Source organism: Lygodium microphyllum, chromosome 1 (assembly GCF_053477565.2).
Source record: "Lygodium microphyllum isolate KBCC chromosome 1, Lygodium_microphyllum_v1.1.10, whole genome shotgun sequence".
Classification (NCBI taxonomy): domain Eukaryota; kingdom Viridiplantae; phylum Streptophyta; class Polypodiopsida; order Schizaeales; family Lygodiaceae; genus Lygodium; species Lygodium microphyllum.
In genome coordinates, this window is record NC_141135.1 from 63,163,036 (window position 1) to 63,181,594 (window position 18,559).

The following is an 18,559-nucleotide window of genomic DNA, read 5'->3' on the forward strand; positions in this document are numbered from 1 at the left end:
TTCCCCAATTCTTCCCCGGGGTGCTGCACCACCACCCAAGGCCCCAACCTCCACCACCATGGTTGCTGGCTTCTCCGCGATTCCAAAGGTTATGCACTCCATTATTCAGATACTGTGATGGGAGACCATTAAAGAGGGGGTCCCCCACAATTTAACCATACAACCTTTGCAGGGAGCTAGCCATACTTGTCTTGTGTAGGAAGGTGGTTGGATGAGTTTGGTGCATGAAGAGTGACGAGACAGATCCAACTTGCGGCATAGTGGTATGTAGATTCCTTGCAGACGCTCCAAATGCAGATGAGACCGCCAACATACCTAGAGGCACCTCCATGTGAGATTTCATACGTTTTCTAACATTTATTGCCAGTCCCAGATTTTCAAAGTTCTCACACTCACTTTTGTTCACAAATGTTGAACCATGATTGTGAAAACTATGCTCCTTGTCCTGCTCCTTGTCCTTGGGGCAGGACCACTAATTAATCATGTGGCGTGGGCCTTATACCAAATAGGCAACGAGTCAAGAAACGCTATATAGAAAATAGGCCTATTTAGCCCCTCTACCGGATGCAAGCATTGCCAGCCAGCCATGCAGCTTGGCAGCATTGAGGCACCTCCACCGTTAGCTTCTCTAGTCCCACCACCTCCTCTCCATCTTCATCTTCATCTCCATCTCCATCTCCATCTTCGTCTTCAGTTTCCTCCTCCTCTGCAACCATGTCCTCCTCGTTCTCTCGCGGTCGTCGCAGCTGGACACCGGCGCCCTCAAGACCGCAGCCACAAGCGGTCTTGTCCTCCTCCTTCCCCCCCTCTCCCTATCACCCAGACAGGCACCTGGAGGCTCTTCAATGTGGAGGTCCCTGCGCACAAAGATCCCGGCAAAGACCATTTCTCCATTTCGGAGCCGCTCCTTGAAGCCATTGCGTCTGCTCTCGACTGCCCGGTACAATTCTCACGCTTCACTTTGTTTTTTCCTTCCATGCGATTTCAGCTCAGATGCTCTGCTACAAGCATTGAATGGAATAAAGGAGTTTTTCACGTGATTTCTGTGTGACATATTAGCTCACGTTCTCTGAAGCACTGAATGGAAATTCGAAGGAGTTTCCTATGTTGTTTTCAGGTGTGCGTTCTTTTTGGGCTTTTAAATTTGTAGTTTCTTTTTTCTTTTTGGGGGGGGGGGGGGCAACTTGGAGGTGTGGTTAACTATATGACTCAAAAGAGTTTTACAACGAAGTGCATGTATTCAATAGTCTAGCTAGAGGTGTAATCCAGGAGTCCTAAAGTACTGAATGGGCTGACATCAAGAAGCGCTAAGGACAGCGCTTAGGTGTCCTTAGGTACTAGCAAGTCGAGGAATTCGCAACACTAAGAATATTTCACAAAACAAATTCTCTTGTCACTTGTAATCAAATGCCTTTTTAGCTCTTCCCTAATGACATGTGGCTTGGAGAGAGGTGACATTTTTTCGTCATACCATTGGGCCTAGCATGTGCCGCTAAGCGCACAATTGGAGAGCAATCAATTTATTGATAGAACTATCTTAGTGCAGATTGTAGCCTCAATGTTTTGAGAGGTACAACCAAATCATCCATGAAGAAATCATCCTCACCAAAAGGCAACCGGTATTGCTAGCTTTTTGTAGTTAGAGTTTGAATTGACCTTTGCTCATGATTTGAAATGACAAAGGGAAGATGCCCCCCAGGATATTCTCATAGCCACTAGCCAATACCCTGAAGCAATTGGTCCAAACCTACTGAGTTTTTGGGCACTCTCAAAGGCATTTGGAGCAAGAAATTAGAACCTTGGCAAAGCCAAGTTGGCTAAGGACTGTCCTGATAGGCAGCAAATAGAAAATCAAGGAGATCCCAAGGGTAAGAAGCCCAAAACATCAATTGGATTGATACCGGATGTTGTTAGTGATCAGCCCAATGATGATGCTACTGAGTTCTGCAAAGCATGGGGCAAAATTAGAGATCAGCATGCTTTGATTTTCTTTGATAATGGAGCATGAGCCAATTTTATGTCTACAGATATGGCAGCCCGTCTAGGCATCAGAGAGGATGAGATGGGACCCATGGGAAAAGTTGGTACTGTGAATAAATATCCCAATGCAAAAACATAAATGAAAGTGTACGACAAAGCATAAACTCAAGTGAACATAGTTAGGGTTAGGGTAACTCAGAGACAATGAACATAGTGGAAATCTGAATGAATGAATGAATACTAAATATACAAATCTCATGTAGCAAGCAAACTGTGTAGGGAATGAAAACTGTACCCCAAACTTTGGTGTTTGGAGGACCGAGGCAGAGGTAATGATTGGGAGAGTGTATTGTATTTGCGATGAATCTTGAAACCCAACAAGTCACCCTCCAAGATGTTGGACAGTAGCAAACGCAGCAGACTATGGTGCCAGATCAGACTGGCAATGGAGTGAGAAAACAACAAAATGTGGATTTGTTGATGACGTGAATTGTTAGGCAGCAGTTGGGAAGACCAAATGGAGTAGCATGATGACGTTTGAGTGTAGGCAGCAGCTAGAAGGCCAATTGCAGCCAGCCTGGAGACAGAGACACCAAATGCAGCTAGTGAATAGGCGGCTAGGCTGAATGTAGTCTTCGTGGAGGAGAGTTGACAGGTGGTGACAGCAAATAGGGCAAAAAACTTGTGTAGGAGGCTGGAAACAGACGCGTGATGGATGGACAGTAACAACAGACAGCTTCGGTAGAGATGTCGTCCGCCAACAGGGTGTGGGAAACGAAGCTAGAGGACCTGAAACTTGCAAAAACGAGATTGGATTGAAAGGAGGGCAGTCTACCTATTTATAGAAAGTTTTGGGACCTTGTACCGCGTACCATTTTAAAACTCCCTCGAACCGCACACCATTTTAGGGTTTTCATTAAGCAAGCATATTTGGGTCTATTTAAGAGGCTAATTCGGCATATAATTCTTATTTTAGCTCAATACCTCCTCTCAAGTCCAAAAACAGAGCTAGAAAGGAAGGCCAACCCAAAGTTTTGTGTGTTTTAGTTTTTGTTTGTGTTTTTATCCCACAACGTGATGCCAGGAGGCATATTCCACGGTGGATTCCGTGCCACGGTGGATTCCGTGAGGTTTTACAGTGGATTCCGTAAACTTAGATGACCGGGGCTCATACACAAAGTGGATTATTTGTGCGAGAAGTTGATGGGGACGCCTATCCTTTTCGGGCGTTTCATTAATTTAGTGTGTACATGGGTGATTCCATAGCGGGTGATTCCGCAAAATACATATTAAATTAATAAACGTTTATGAGTTTAGAGTGCGCACTCGTAATAAATTAAGGTTAGGATTTATTTCTAACCAGTTGATTTGTTTATGTAGCTGAAGACTGCTAGGTATTCACTTTTGTCGGTTTAATTGTATTATTTTACTAACGATTGTGAATGCTTAAGTTGATGTGTAGAGATAGCAGTAGTGGCGGAGGAAAGCATTGGAGTCTAGCGAGTATTCGACCTATGGATTATATTTTGATAGGCGCCACGCTTATATTTTGTTATGTCTATTGAGGCATCGATTATTTATTATTATTTTGTATGCGCCTATGCGCACGGATATGTTATTTCTATTTAGACATTGTGTTGGGCGTGCCAGACTCTATGGGCACCGTCCATTAGCTTTATTTCCTATTTTTGTAGAAAGCAAACTCAAAAGCTAAAAGCTTGTCATATTTTTGCAAATTGGGCTATTATTGAGCATGAAGATGGAAATATACAAAAAAATACATGCTTTGTGAAGCGCTCACACAAGGCATGGGGGGAGATTGAACCCAATTGGTCTCTTGCTTCTTGTCGTTCATGCTTTTACATTGTTTTTTGTGCAAAAAGGTAGAGTTCATTGTTCTTGGGGACCTTCCGAGATTCACTACGTGAGCATACTGCGACCGATCTGCGCACCAGTGGTATCAGAGCGGAGCTGAGATCAAGAGCTTCCAATCGCTACCCATCTCGTGCAAAGGCGGAGCTCCTGGAACGATCGGGCTCTACAGTCAATCTCGTCGCGAACCATTGATACAGGCAGACTTCTGGCGATCAAGAACCCCTGTTTCTACTCTTAGATCGCGAAGGACCAGTCTGTACAGGCGGAGGACCACTCCTACATCCTCATAGATAAGTCGTAAAAAAACTAGTGAGCAAACTCCATAAATCAACTTTTTAAAAGCTTAATTGTTAAGCTTATAAGCTTAAAAGAAGCTTATAGCTTCAAATTTCTGAATCGTGATGTCTCAGAGGACCTCCGATTTTTCCGGTGGCGGAAAAAACAGCCCCTCCCCCCCCCCCCACGATTTGCGCCGTGCTGCTCCTATTAAGCTTCTTTCTTAAGCTTAAGCTATTAAGCTTAAGACACTAAGCTTTCTGCAAGTCAGACAAGACAATCAAGTTAACAAACTCCGGGTCCTGCACTTCCAAAGTCAAGTCCTGCAAGTCGTCTGTAATCAAGTTTTGCAAGTCTGCAACTCTGCAAGTCAGACTAGTCAACTGGAGTCAGAACTGACTTGTGCTCAAAACTCCTAGAAGGGCTGTTCCTACGCAGAAACTCTGAACTGCAAAGTTGTTCGTGGCAAAGTATTCTACCCATCCATAGGTCCGCTGAAGTATTTTCAGCATACGAAGAAGGAAATATTGCAGATTTTCTGAAAATTGTAAAAGAAATACCCAAAAACACATAGCCTTGTAACCCCGAATTTGAGCTACGCTCATTCCGCTAACCTGATTTTGAGTGAGAAAGGTCTTTTGAGTTTTACAGGATGACGACACCACATATGGATGATCCTACGGCTGAAGACGACCTACCTGAGCCTACCATGGAACAAAAGCTGGACCTAATCATGATGCAATTGGAGGAAGAACGAAGAGCTAGGCAAGCATTGCAAGCGCAATTGACAAAATTACAAAGAGCGTCTACCGACAAAGAAGAACCTCAAGCTGAAGATTTGATTCGACGTACCATCGACGCCACTCTTGAAGCTCAAACCATTCGCAAGGAATCAAAGATAAGTAAATGAAGTTTCAAATTTCGCACTTTCAATGGCATACAAAAAGGAAAGACTGTTTTATCATTCATTAGCCAGTTTGATGACTATTTCCATGAGGAAACCTATCCAGAAAAAGATAAAATCAAGTGTATTACTAATCATTTGGTAGACAGAGCATCACTTTGGTGGACTGTAGTACGCAAGAGCATAGAATGTCCTGCTACTTGGGAAGATTTCAAGAAGAAGTTCATGCAGAATTTCCTTCCACCGCAATTTCATGAGAAGGCTATTAAGCAATGGGATCTACTTCAACAACGGGATCGTGAGCCTATTCCTCAGTATACAGAGCATTTTTGGAATGCACTCCTACAGCTACGCATGCTTGAAGACGTACCAGAGACGACACATAAGCGGAAGTATATGTCTGGACTTCTTGGACATTACTACGCTGAAGTGAACATGTTCAAGCCTGCTACCCTTGAAGACGCCATCTCACTAGCTCACGACACTGAAGATAAGTTACGCGGTAGAGACAAACGACCACAACAATTCCAAGCCAATGGTAATTATGGATTAAACAATTCAATTCCAATTTTAGAAGGTTTAATCCAGGTCGTTTCTCTTCACCATCTTTTCGCAAGAATTGGGCTAAACCACCTGCATTACCATCCAATATCAATCCAAATCCTAAGCCTATTCCACAAGCAAATCCAAATATACCCAGACTTCCAGCCATTGCAAATAATGTAACCAAAGCCAAGCCAATAGTATGCTATAAATGTCACCAGCCTGGACATCTCGCAGCAAATTGTCATTCAAAGAAGCCACCAGCTCATATCAACTATCTTGGAGCCATGGACGAAGACGAATATGAGGATATGCCTGATTTCACTGAAGATGAGGATGACACTACTACTACTTCCGACACTTTACCAGGTATGCCTACTCCACATTCATTATTGACTATGAAATGTTTGGTGCATGGAAAGAAAAAGACTATCTTGCATGATGACGGTAGTACTCATGACTTTATTTCAGCAAATTTAGTAAAGGAATTGAAATTACAGACTGTACCTACGCATTATCGCATAAAAGCTGTATTTTTAGGTACTAGGTATAATGGTACACAAGAAATACAAGATTTAGAAATTCAAATTGGTTCATACATTGAAAGAAGAAATTTCTTAGTTGTTCCATTACAGTCGAGTGACATTATTTTAGGAATGCCTTGGCGACACCAGCATAATCCAAATATAGATTATTCCACACACACAATGAATATTAATTTTCAAGGAAAATCTATTACATTATATGGTATGCATGCATCTAATGTTTTTCCACTGCTTTCGCATACTCAAGCAAAATGTGCATTACGCAAGAGTAGTAAATCATATCTCATTTGGGTGAATGAATTGCAAGCAAAGGAAAATCATATGCACCCTAGGCATAAGGAATTTCTTGCATATTTTAAGGACTGTTTTACAGAAGACCTACCACCACCAGGTTTACCTCCTTCACGTCCAGAAGGCCATAAGATTGATTTGATCCCTGGCACACAATCACCTTGCAAAGCACCATATAGGCACAATCAGATAGAGCAAAAAGAAATCCAGAGTCAAGTTGAAGAATTACTAAATAGAGGTTTAATTCGACCTAGCAGTTCTCCATTCGGTGCATCTGTACTCTTAGTCAAGAAAAAGGATAATACCTATCGTATGTGTATTGACTACCGAGCTTTAAATAAGATCACTGTAAAGAATAGGTATCCTATACCTAGAGTTGATGACCTTATGGACAAACTGCAAGGATCTTCTATATTTAGTAAAATTGACCTTAAGTCTGGATATCATCAGGTGAGGCTAGATAAATGTGATATATTTAAGACTGTATTCAGAACATAGTTTGGCCATTACGAATTCTTAGTCATGCCATTCGGATTGACTAATGCACCTGCCACCTTTAGTAGAATGATGAACCGTATTTTTTTGAAATATCAGTACTGTGTGATTGTTTTCTTTGATGATATTTTGGTGTTTAGTCAAAATGAGAAAGAGCATTATGAGCATTTGTCATTAGTTTTTCAATTATTGAAAGAAAATCAATTGTTTGCAAATCTTGAAAAGAGTGAATTCTTTAAGACGGAAATTGAGTATTTAGGTCATATTATATCATCTGAAGGAATTAAAGTCGATCCTAAGAAAATTGATGCAATATTGAATTGGCCTGTTCCTAAAAACGTGCATGAGTTACGCTCATTCCTTGGTCTTGCTAGTTTCTATAGGAAGTTTGTATGTAATTTTTCATTACTTGCTTTACCATTAACCAAACTTTTGAAGAAAGGAATTGTTTATCAATGAATCGAAAATCAGCAGAAATCCTTTGACTTACTGAAACGTGCATTAACCAATGCCCCTGTTCTACAGTTGCCTGACTTTAATAGACCATTCTTTCTAGTTGTGACCGATGCTAGCGGATCAGGAATAGGAGCCGTACTAATGCAAGACAATCATCCTATAGCATATTCTAGTTGTAAGCTGAAACCCTCTGAGCTGAAATATTTTACTTATGACAAAGAACTATTAGCAGTTGTACAAGCATTAAGACAGTGGAAACACTACTTAATGGGTTCAAAATTCATGATAAAGACCGATCAGCAAAGCATTAGATATTTACTTAGCCAACCTCAAATCTCTGACCGTCATATCAAATGGGCTTCCTTTATTCAAAGTTTTCATCCTATCATTCAATACCAACCTGGAAAAGAAAATGTAGTTGCTGATGCATTGAGTAGAAGACCTGCAATTCATAATATTTCTGTCATATCTTTTGATTCTTTGATTGCTATGAAAGATACATATCACCAGGATATTACTTTTCATTCTGATTGGCATAAACTAGTTCAAAATAATTTCATTCCTGTTGATTCATTGTCATATAATGATAGATTTATGTTTTATGAAAAGAGACTGTGTGTTACTATTGCATTCCGATCTTTTGTTTTAAATGAAATTCATTGTCTCCTATATCAAGGTCATAGAGGTATCATATCTACATTACGTATGTTAACTGAAGATTTTTATTGGCCGCATATGGATGCAGATGTATCTAATTTTGTTTCTGAATGTTTGATTTGTCAAAGAGTAAAGAGACATCATGGTAAACAGTATGGATTACTAATGCCTTTGTCTATTCCATCTAAACCTTGGGAACACATTTCTATGGATTTCATTACTGGTTTACCAAATACTAAATCTAACCATGATATGATTTGGACAGTTGTAGATAGATTTAGTAAGCAAGCATATTTCATTCCATGTAAGAAAACTTTAACAGCATCACAAGCAGCACAGTTATTTTTGAAAACTGTTTTTACTAACCATGGATTGCCCAAAGTTATCATTTCAGATCGTGATTCTAGATTTTGTAACAATTTTTGGATTACACTGTTTGCTAATCTAGGCACAAAGATTGATTTCTCATCTGTATTTCATCCAGAAACTAATGGACAAACAGAAGCCATAAACAGCACCATTTTAGATCTTTTACGTGCATATACTATATCTAAACCTCAGATATGGGACACTCATTTGCATTTATTACAGTTTGCATATAACAATACACCGCATACATCTACAAAGAAAGCACATTTTGAAGTCATTTATGGATATAGATTATCTACACCTGTTGCATCTTTGTCTAATAGAATTCAGAGTACTGATGATATTGCTAGTATGCATAACAGTATTTTTGATGAGGTTAAGGATATGATTGCTAAAGCCCAACAATCATATACTAAACAAGCAACAAGAAAAGACAAGCCATGAATTTCAAAATTGATGATTATGTTTGATTGAGAATAGAAAAACGTAGACTGTAAAGTGTAGATAGACATTCAGTTGTCAAATTAGCTCCTAGATTCTATGGACCATTTAGAATCATTCATAAAATTAATGATAATGCATTCAAGTTAGAATTACCATCTCATTGGAAAATTCACAATACATTTCACATTAGTTTATTGAGACCATTTAGAGGCCAATTACCTATCCACCCTGTTTATGAAAACCCACCTTTATTAGAGGAAGAGACTGAAATGAAATACTTGAACCAGAAGCTATCATAGACACTGATTTTATGACCACTAGAACTGGTCGAAGGTATTCTAGATATCTAGTTAAATTTAAGAACCATCCTGTAGAGGAAGCATAATGGATGCACGCTAGAGACTTAAATGCTTTCCCCACTCTGTTAGCTCCACATTGAGCTAATAGCAATCGAGGTCAATTGCTATCCCACCCCGGGGGTATGATGCCAGGAGACATATTCCACGGTGGATTCCGTGCCACGGTGGATTCCGTGAGGTTTTACGGTGGATTCTGTAAACTTAGATGACCGGGGCTCATACACAAAGTGGATTATTTGTGCGAAAAGTTGATGGGGACGCCTGTCCTTTTTGGGCGTTTCATTAATTTAGTGTGTACATGGGTGATTCCATAGCGGGTGATTCCGCGAAATACATATTAAATTAATAAACGTTTATGAGTTTAGAGTGCGCACTCGTAATAAATTAAGGTTAGGATTTATTTCTAACCAGTTGATTTATTTATGTAGTTGAAGACTGCTAGGTATTCACTTTTGTCGGTTTAATTGTATTATTTTACTAACCATTGTGAATGCTTAAGTTGATGTGTAGAGATAGCAGTAGTGGCAGAGGAAAGCATTGGAGTCTAGCGAGTATTTGACCTATGGATTATATTTTGATAGGCGCCACACCTATATTTTGTTATGTCTATTGAGGCATCGATTATTTATTATTATTTTGTATGCGCCTATGCGCACGGATATGTTATTTCTATTTGGACATTGTGTTGGGCGTGCCAGACTCTATGGGCACCGTCCATTAGCTTTATTTTCTATTTTTATAGAAAGCAAACTCAAAAGCTAAAAGCTTGTCATATTTTTGTAAATTGGGCTATTATTGAGCATGAAGATGGAAATATACAAAAAAATACATGCTTTGTGAAGCGCTCACACAAGGCATGGGGGGAGATTGAACCCAATTGGTCTCTTGCTTCTTGTCGTTCATGCTTTTACATTGTTTTTTGTGCAAAAAGGTAGAGTTCATTGTTCTTGGAGACCTTCCGGGATTCACTACGTAAGCATACTGCGACCGATCTGCGCACCACGACGTCCCAACCCAAAGCAACTAGGGCATTGTATAAAGGGTGCATGGTGGCTGCCTAGTGGCCTACCAAGACTATAGAGGCGATGTTTATCTTACCAAGGGAGTCCAAGTGGTCACCACAGAGAGGCAAGGGCATCGGACAAAGGGTCCACATTGATTGCCCAGTGGTCTACTGAGTCCTGTAAAGGTAGATAGAACCACAATGATCCTTTTTTTTGTTGGTCGTAATAAGTGTGTTTCAAAAAGTAGAGTTGACGGTTGATTAAGTAATGGACGGGAGACTAGTAGTGAAACCCAAAGACTTTCACAAAAGTAAGCTATCCCTACCACTACTGGGTGTCGATGATGAAGGAAGAGGCTAAGGCTGTGTGAAGCAAATATGGTGAGTATGTGGAGAGGCTAAAAAATGTGTGGAAAGCAAGCTAAGTAAGGGAGACTACCATGTGCAATGCCACGAATATGATGTATCCAAAGTCGATCACTCCATAGGGACAAATGCACATTGATACATGTTTATAAGAACAAAATGCCAATGCACTTGAGTGATGCAAAAGGCAATGTAGGTGTAATCATGCTCGTGTAAAATGCTATGCAATGGTGCCGCTTAGACAGTGCCTTTGTAGAAAAATTGTTCACTTGCCCAAATGTCCTTTTACAATCACATCATCCTGGTGATGTGGATGAAGATGTAAAGTACAATATATATAATGTTTGAGAAAGAAACTATAAACAACATCCTGTCACCACCAAGAGAAGAAAGCTGCGCTCTTTTAAACTGGAATGGAAAGATGGAGGAAATTACCCTCTCCCTGTCAATTTGAAGAGGTAGAGGAGGGTGTACCTAAGCCGATCCTGTGTGATACTATAAAAAGAGCTTTGTACTCAGCCTTGGTTATGGAAGCCACCACCACCTCTTGCTTATTGCTGGCCCAAGAGATGGGTGCTATGCCCAAGGTAAAGAGGTAGTTGCCACGGAAACACGGGTCTTAGGATTTCCTGCTTAATTAGAGTTAGTGTACCCTTGCAAACATAAACTAGAATCATAAGTCGAGCCATAAGAATAGATACACCGCAAATATCTCAAAATACGAAGACATGCAAGCCAATGTGACATCCTAGGTGCAATGAAATATTGACTAAGTAAACTAATTGAATAAGCTAAATCTGGTCTAGTATGAATCGACCAAAGAAGTTTTCCTACCACAGATCTATAAGTATGCTCAGTGACATCAGGCATCCTTAGAACGATGGACAGTGGAATCAAGAGGTGTGGCTACAAGCCGTTTCTGATTTGTGCAATATTGGTTCACTAAAACTGAAGAGCGTACTTTTGCTGACACAAAAATACTGCCCCCAAATTGAACTACCTTCATCCCCAAAAATTAGGAGGAGAAACCAAGGTCTGTCATCTCAAAAGTAGAAGGTTGGCCTTAGTTTCTACTATGGTAGCAAAATTTGAGCTAGTGATAAGTAAATCATCTACATACAATAGGATATAACGGACCCCCTTTGAAGTAGTACGAATATATAAGTTCGGGTCATAAGGGATAGAATGGTATCCATGAGTTCTAAGAAACTCATCCATCCTTTGGAACCAAGACTACGGTGCTTGCTTTAGCTCATAATGAGTTTTTTGCAAGCAAAAGACCTTATCTTTGTGATTAGCAGAAGAAAATCTGAGAGGCTACTCCACATAGACTTCTTTCTCCAGATAACTGTTTAGAAAGGCATTTTGACATGCATTTGATAGATTGGCCAACTGTAGTAAGCTGCTAGTGCAACCGACAAATGAAAGGATGTTAACTGCACAGTAGAAGCAGAGATCTCTTTATAGTCAATATTTTGCTTCTGTCAAAATCCTTGCACCACAAGGTGAGCCTTGTACTTGTCTAAAGTCCTATCAACCTTGAGCTTTAGTCCTAAAATCCACTTCATTCCAATGACTTTCTTGTGGCTTGGACGATCCATCAAGGTCGAAGTCTCATTTTGGTCAATACTCGCTAGCTCCTTTTCCGTGGCCTCTCGCCATTGGCGCTGTTGTCTTCAAATCCTGCATGGTTTGTTGGTACTAGTGAGGTAACGGGTCTCGTAGAGAAGACGTGGGAATTGAAGAATTTGTAGGTGGACCGAGAGTGGGTAGTAGACTGAACTGAGAAGGCACTATCTCGAGAGGAATAATGTGAGAAAAGGGCTCAGAATCTGGTGCAGGCGATTGCACAATGTCCCTCTCATTAAACATTACATCTCTCCTAAACGATCACCTTGTTTGTCCGAGGATCGAACAGATGATAGGCTTTCACTTTGGAGGAGTATCCTACAAAAATTAGGAGATTGACTCGGGTAATGAGCTTGTCCATCTTATCATTAAGGGTGTGCATGCAGGCACGACTCCCAAAGACTCTAAAGTGAGAAACTATAGGCCGAGAGCCAAAAAATTCCTCATACGGAGTTCTTTGAGGGATAGCCACATTCGGACATGGGTTGAGGATATATACCGAAGTGTTAACAGCCTCGATCCAAAGGTGCCAGGGAGCTTTGCTATTGCGAACAACATAGAGTGTGCCATGCTCATGATGGTTCGGTTTCTACGCTGTACGACTCCATTCTTTGAAGGGGAGTTTGTACAAATAAGTTGGCATGTGTCACAAGGATGTGAAACTTTGAGATGCTTTAATTTTGCCGATAACATTTGATTAAGTTATTAATCAAATATGCAAGGTTGTTTAGTACATGTGATGCACATGGCAGTTATTTCATGGTAATAGGCCAAGAGCCCCGAGGATATAGTTGATGCTAAAGGAAAAAGTTGTAATAAGTTATGCCTAACAGGTACTAGGCGGCATCTAGTGTCAAATTTTGGCCTAGACCAATTTATTGGCCGCTAATGTCGGTGGTGACATTAGAGACTAGGCATTAATTAATTAATCAATACCCATAGTTGTCAGGTTCGAAAGGTACGATACGACAAAATATGGTACTAAATGGTACCTTAAGATTTTATAAGGTACGGTACGATATTAGTATGAAAAAAAATAACTCGATATTTTGGACTAAAGATAATAGAATAGATATTTCAAGTCTAAATAGCAATGCTATTAGAGTATATAAGTTGAGTACTTGAGGATTCAAGGTAACATGCCAAAACCTAATGCTGCATGCGCAATATGCGCTACTGCTACCTACAACTTATAACTACATAGATGGGAGTGGATACATCATACATGCATAATCATACAAATAAGAGAAGTGTGGGCTTGAGAGAAATTGTTTGAATCTCAAATAACCTAATCTCATGGGAGAATCATATTAATATAAGGAGCATTTAGCTCGTTCCAGAGTGCAGTTCGAATGGGAAAGATGTATCCATTAAGTTGGTATCTTATGGTACTAATACGTAAGGTACGGTACCTAAAGTATGGTATAGTATCAAACCTTTCGTACGTGGTACTAGTGCAACTAGAGAGAGAGAGAGAGAGAGAGAAAGAGAGAGAGGCTTGAGAGAAAAAGAGTGTGAGAAGATTGAGACAGAGAGAGAGAGGCTTGGGGGAGAAATAAGAAAAAAAAAGAAATGAGAAAGAAAAAAAGAAAGTTGTAGACTTAAAGGAGAGTGGCCAAAAAGTGTCCATTTTTCGTACTAAATTGTATGGATACGCTTCATACCGTACCGTATGGATCAATCCGTACTATGTAGAAAGACAACCCTGTTAATACCGGTTTAATGGTTAATAACTGCTTAGGTATACTTGGAAGACAAATTGACTAGCTAATTTAATTATTGATTGATGGAATTGATTTTTAAAAGTACTACAATAGTTATTAAAGTAATTTTCAGAATTAATATTTTTAAAAAATAATTTAATAAGCTGGATAATGTTGAAAAATGAGATTAAAAGGTTGGCACTTGGCAAAACTTGCCCATGCAATTGAAAAAAATATTTTTTAGGGTTTAGTGGAGTCTATTTCAGCCATTATGAGAGAGAAGAAGGTTGTTAGAGAGCAAGGAGAGGTTATTGATGTGATTTGCAGCCACTAGGGATTGGTCCTACAGCATGTGATAATAATTTGGAGCCCTCTAGGAGTTGACAGCAGCCCAAGGTCCTGATGGTACAAATGGCAGCATATAGGAGGGGATAGTAGTCTGTCTGATAGCCCTAAGTTGTAGGTGATAGCTTCCATGGTTGTTTGAGCAGGGCGATAGTAGCTTTTCAGCGTTTCTCGTGATGAAAATTTGAAATTTCTCTCTCTACATCAATTTCTCTCATTCCCTAGCCATTTCTCAAGTTATCTTAGTATTTTCCAGCAATCTGAGCCATTAAAGGAAGAAATTTCAGTCAATCTTTGCTGTGTAAATCCTAATTTACAGCAAAAATTAGGGTTTTAATAGTTGCTTCGAGATGTGTGCTCAGAATTGAGGGCCTAGGACTTGAATTCCAATAGCTGAAATTGAGGAATTTCAAGGAGATTCAAGAGGCTAGTTAGCCAATATAAAATTTGGGGTTGAATTTGTCTTTCAAGAAGCAAGGTGAAGGCCAATTCCTAAGCAAACCAAGGGACAAATTGGTTTGGAAGCTTGTTGGTCAGTTTTGACAGTAAGAGGCACTTGGATTAGTGGAGGCCAAAGGATCTCAATTGTACTTCATTCATTTGTAATATAAGTTAAAGAAATACCGAAAGAGACACCATTTTTGGGTTCAACAGGGCATCTAATTCCAAGATTAAGTGGTAAAGTATGCATTTTCAGTTTTGTGAAATTTTTAATTGCTGTAATTAAGTACTTAATTAGGTTTCACCACTTTCTTCAAGAAGAAAGACTGGTCTCAGTGTGAAATGTCATGCTTCTGTAGAAACTTGGAAAACTCATGGGAGGTGAAGTGGCCTCCACTATTACTCCTCATGCATTCTGTACGGTGACGAGTCTGGTTATGCACCAACAACACCCAAGCAAAAAAAAATGCGAAGGCATTGGACATATGCTTGAGAAAGTACAACCACATATAAATAGAATGATCATTCACAATAAAAAAAAAGTACAGTGTGCTGTTCAAGGCGGCGGTGGATATTGGCCCACAAAGATTAACATGAATCAATCTAAGAGATGTCTCGGCTCTATGTGTAGACTGATAAGGGAATGGGGTATGGTGCTATTCTTGAGCTGACAAGTTTTACAAACGTCTCACTATAGCTTTAGGCAGGGAAGGCCATCAAGCATTTGTTGATGCAACAACTCATAAAGAGAGTTGTATATCCAAGATGTCTTAAGCGAAAATGCCAAAGACACTCAATGCTTGTAGGATCCAATGTAGTGGCTAAAGCCTGGAAGCGGTGAAACTCAGAGCCCTCGGTTGTTGGCTCGGAAAGAGATTGTATCATGTGGTACAGGCTACTAGATTGTGCCTCACCTTGAGCAATCACTAAACGAGTCTGAGAGTCAAGGATCTCGACTGTGGTCACTGTGAAGAAGACTGATTGACTCAACTGGCAAAGCTGTTGAACGGATAACAAGTTCACCCCAAGCTGGAAGACATAGTCTACATCTAGCGTAGTGTGATTTAGGCCCTAGTTAGTGGCAAAATTGATGCGACTATGAGCCTAATTCTTGACCAAGTAGTTGTTCCCAACTTGGACTTGTCCGGCTGCAAGGGCTCAGGAAATAAAAATATCCATGATGGGGGTCATATGATGGGTAGCTCCACTATCCCACTCCAAGGAGTGGTTGAAGTACTTGATTGTGATGAGTGGGCCTTTGTAGTCATCTCATCAAGAGGCAACTTACAGATATGGACGAGACTCATATCCTCAAATGTCTCTATGGAGACGATATGAGCCTTTGTAGACCAGTTAGACAAGCTCTCTAGCATTGAGAACATTGTTGACTGTGATGGCTGATTGGTGGCAAGCGTGGATTTGCTGACCTTGCCACTACCCTTGTTGAGGATTGCCACTACCCTACCTTCCTTGTTGGGGATTGCTCAATTGAGGGGTGAGGGTCGGAATTTTAGGTTTTGGTGCCGTGCCTCTTGCCTTTGATTGACACTCATCGTCAAAGTGGCTAGCCTTTTGACAATGTTAACAATACCGATTTTTCTTTGTTATATTCTGCCACTTTGGTTTTAGAGATGACTAGGAGTTTCCTTAGGTCTCACTAGATTGATTTTAATTTTGATTTTGAGTCTGTTTTCGAATTTGATCGAAAGTGTGAATTTTTTTACCCTTCCCTTGCTACCCCTTTTGAGAATAAGCAACAAGAGCCCCCTCTGTAGAGATCAAACTATGAAACTGATCAAATAATTGAGCGTAACGCAATATAGCTGATACTCAAATTTATATAATGTGGGCATAATGAGCTGTGAGATCACCTGCTGCACAAAATGGAAATATTTTCTAGGCTGCTTGTTTCGAAACAATATGACTTGATTGTCCGGGACTTAGAATCCCCAATGGTAGAGAACTTGACAAGAAGGCGTTGATACTCAGTCAACTTGACTTTCAAGTCATCCTAGTTAGTGATTTTAAGTTTTGGAACTCATGATTCAACTTGAAGAGACGGATCCTAGCTGGAGCTACATAGCGGTCAGTCAAGTGTGCCTAACACTCGGATGCTAAGTTAAAATCTGAAGTTGTGAATGAAATTCAGGTAATAGACCTTGCATTGAAGGAATTGCTTACTTTAGTTCCCATACTTGTTTGCCAAGATTTCTCTAAAAAATTCACTGTCCATTGTAATGTTAGTGGAAGGGATATAGGTGCTGTCTTGTTGTAAGCATTTGAGAGTCCCAAAGTAGATGAAGTAGAGAGGGAAATGCATATCTATGACCAAGAAATGTTGGCCATCCTTCATGCTATCAAAAAGTGGCATCACTATCTCTATGGTAGCCGGTTAGAGTAAAAAGTAATCATCGTGTGCTTAAGTACTTTCTATGGCAACCAAACTTGACTCCTTAGCAAAGGTGGGTGGCAACCTTACAGAATTATGATTTTGAGATCACTCATACTAGAGAAAAGGATAATGTTGTGGTTGATTCCCTCTCTCGTATGTGGATGTGCAAAGTATCATCCATTTCTGAGCTTCACGGTGATTGAATAGAGGAGCTTCAAGAGGCCTACTTACTTAGTGATGACTTCAGCCCTATCTTTCAGAAATTACAGCAAGGTATCATGGAAGAGAACTCCGAGTATCAACTAAAAAATGGACTCATTTAGTCACATGGCAAGATTGTAATCCCTCATACATTTCCTTTCATGTAGAAGATAATAGAAGAGATGCATTCTTCGCTTATTTCTGGTCATTTGGGCATCTTTAAGACATAATAGAATTTCAAAGAGTTTTCATTGGAAAGGCCTATGGAAGGCTGTTAAGGACTTTGTCTCTAGGTGTGTGCCATGCTAATAAAACAAGGACAACACTCTCAAGCCAGGGGTTGTATTGCTGTCATTGCCTATCTTTGAGGGGAAATTAACACATACTATGATGGATTTCATCATTGGCTTGCCCACGACCAAGAAGGTTGGAATAGCATTTATGTGGTAGTGGACCAGCTCACCAAATCAGCCCTCTTTATCCCCACCAAGACATGGTATACTGCATCTCAAGTAGCCAACCAATTTATGGAGCATGTCTTTAAGTTGCATGGGCTTCCACAAGTCATTGTTCATTACAAAGATGCCAAATTCATGAGCCATTTTTGACAAATAGTTTTTAGCTTCATGGGGAAAAATTTAGTTCCATCTACAACATACCGCCCCTAGATGGATGGCCAAACTGAGAGGGTAAACAAGTGACTTGAGACATACTTGAGGCATTTTGCCATGATGTACAACATGTATGGGATTTGTGGCTCCATTTGTCTAAGTTTTCTTATAATAATTCTACTCATGCTAGCATTGAAGTATCCCGTTTTAAGGCCATGTATGGGTGCAAGGTGCTCCTTTCTATGGTCATATTTAGTGAGAAGTGGAACCCTCATGGAAGAGAAAAATTAGATTGCATGCAAGTTCTACTTCAGCAATGTAAGTTGAATCTTAGCAAGGCCAAAGAACACATGAAGCTCTATGACGATGAAAAAAGGCTCTCCCTTGAGTTTCAAGAAGGTGAGTTGGTTCTCTTAAATGTACCCAAGTTCCAATACTCCACACTAAAGGATGGCTCTAGCAACAAGTTGGCACACTGCTATTACTAGCCTTACAAGATAGTCAAGAGTGGGCAACTTGGCTTATCGCCTCTGATGCCAGGAGGCATATTCCACGGTGGATTCTGTGAGACCACGGTAGATTCTGTGAGTTTTTTTTTCCACGGTGGATTCCATGAGGTTTTGCTGTGGATTCCGTAAAACTATATTTATTTGCCGGGGCTCGTACACAAGGTG

The 18,559-nt window shown here is 40.2% G+C and overlaps 1 protein-coding gene across 13 annotated transcripts in view; it reads left to right on the forward strand.

The window, feature by feature from the left end:
• Window positions 1-446: 446 nt before the first annotated feature.
• The window catches only part of PDE327 (FAD/NAD(P)-binding oxidoreductase family protein), a 73,101-nt gene continuing 54,988 nt past the window's right edge, over window positions 447-18,559 (forward strand). For 3 of the 13 annotated variants that reach the window (XM_087677637.1, XM_087677646.1, XM_087677663.1), the window contains exon 1: window positions 452-940. In XM_087677637.1, the coding sequence (XP_087533763.1) occupies window positions 587-940 (354 nt within the window). In that variant the 5' untranslated portion in view covers window positions 452-586. Of the gene's footprint in view, window positions 941-1,206; window positions 5,948-18,559 lie in introns of those variants that run through there. The other 10 variants (XR_015690862.1, XR_015690863.1, XM_087677656.1 and 7 more) reach the window with 7 other exon arrangements.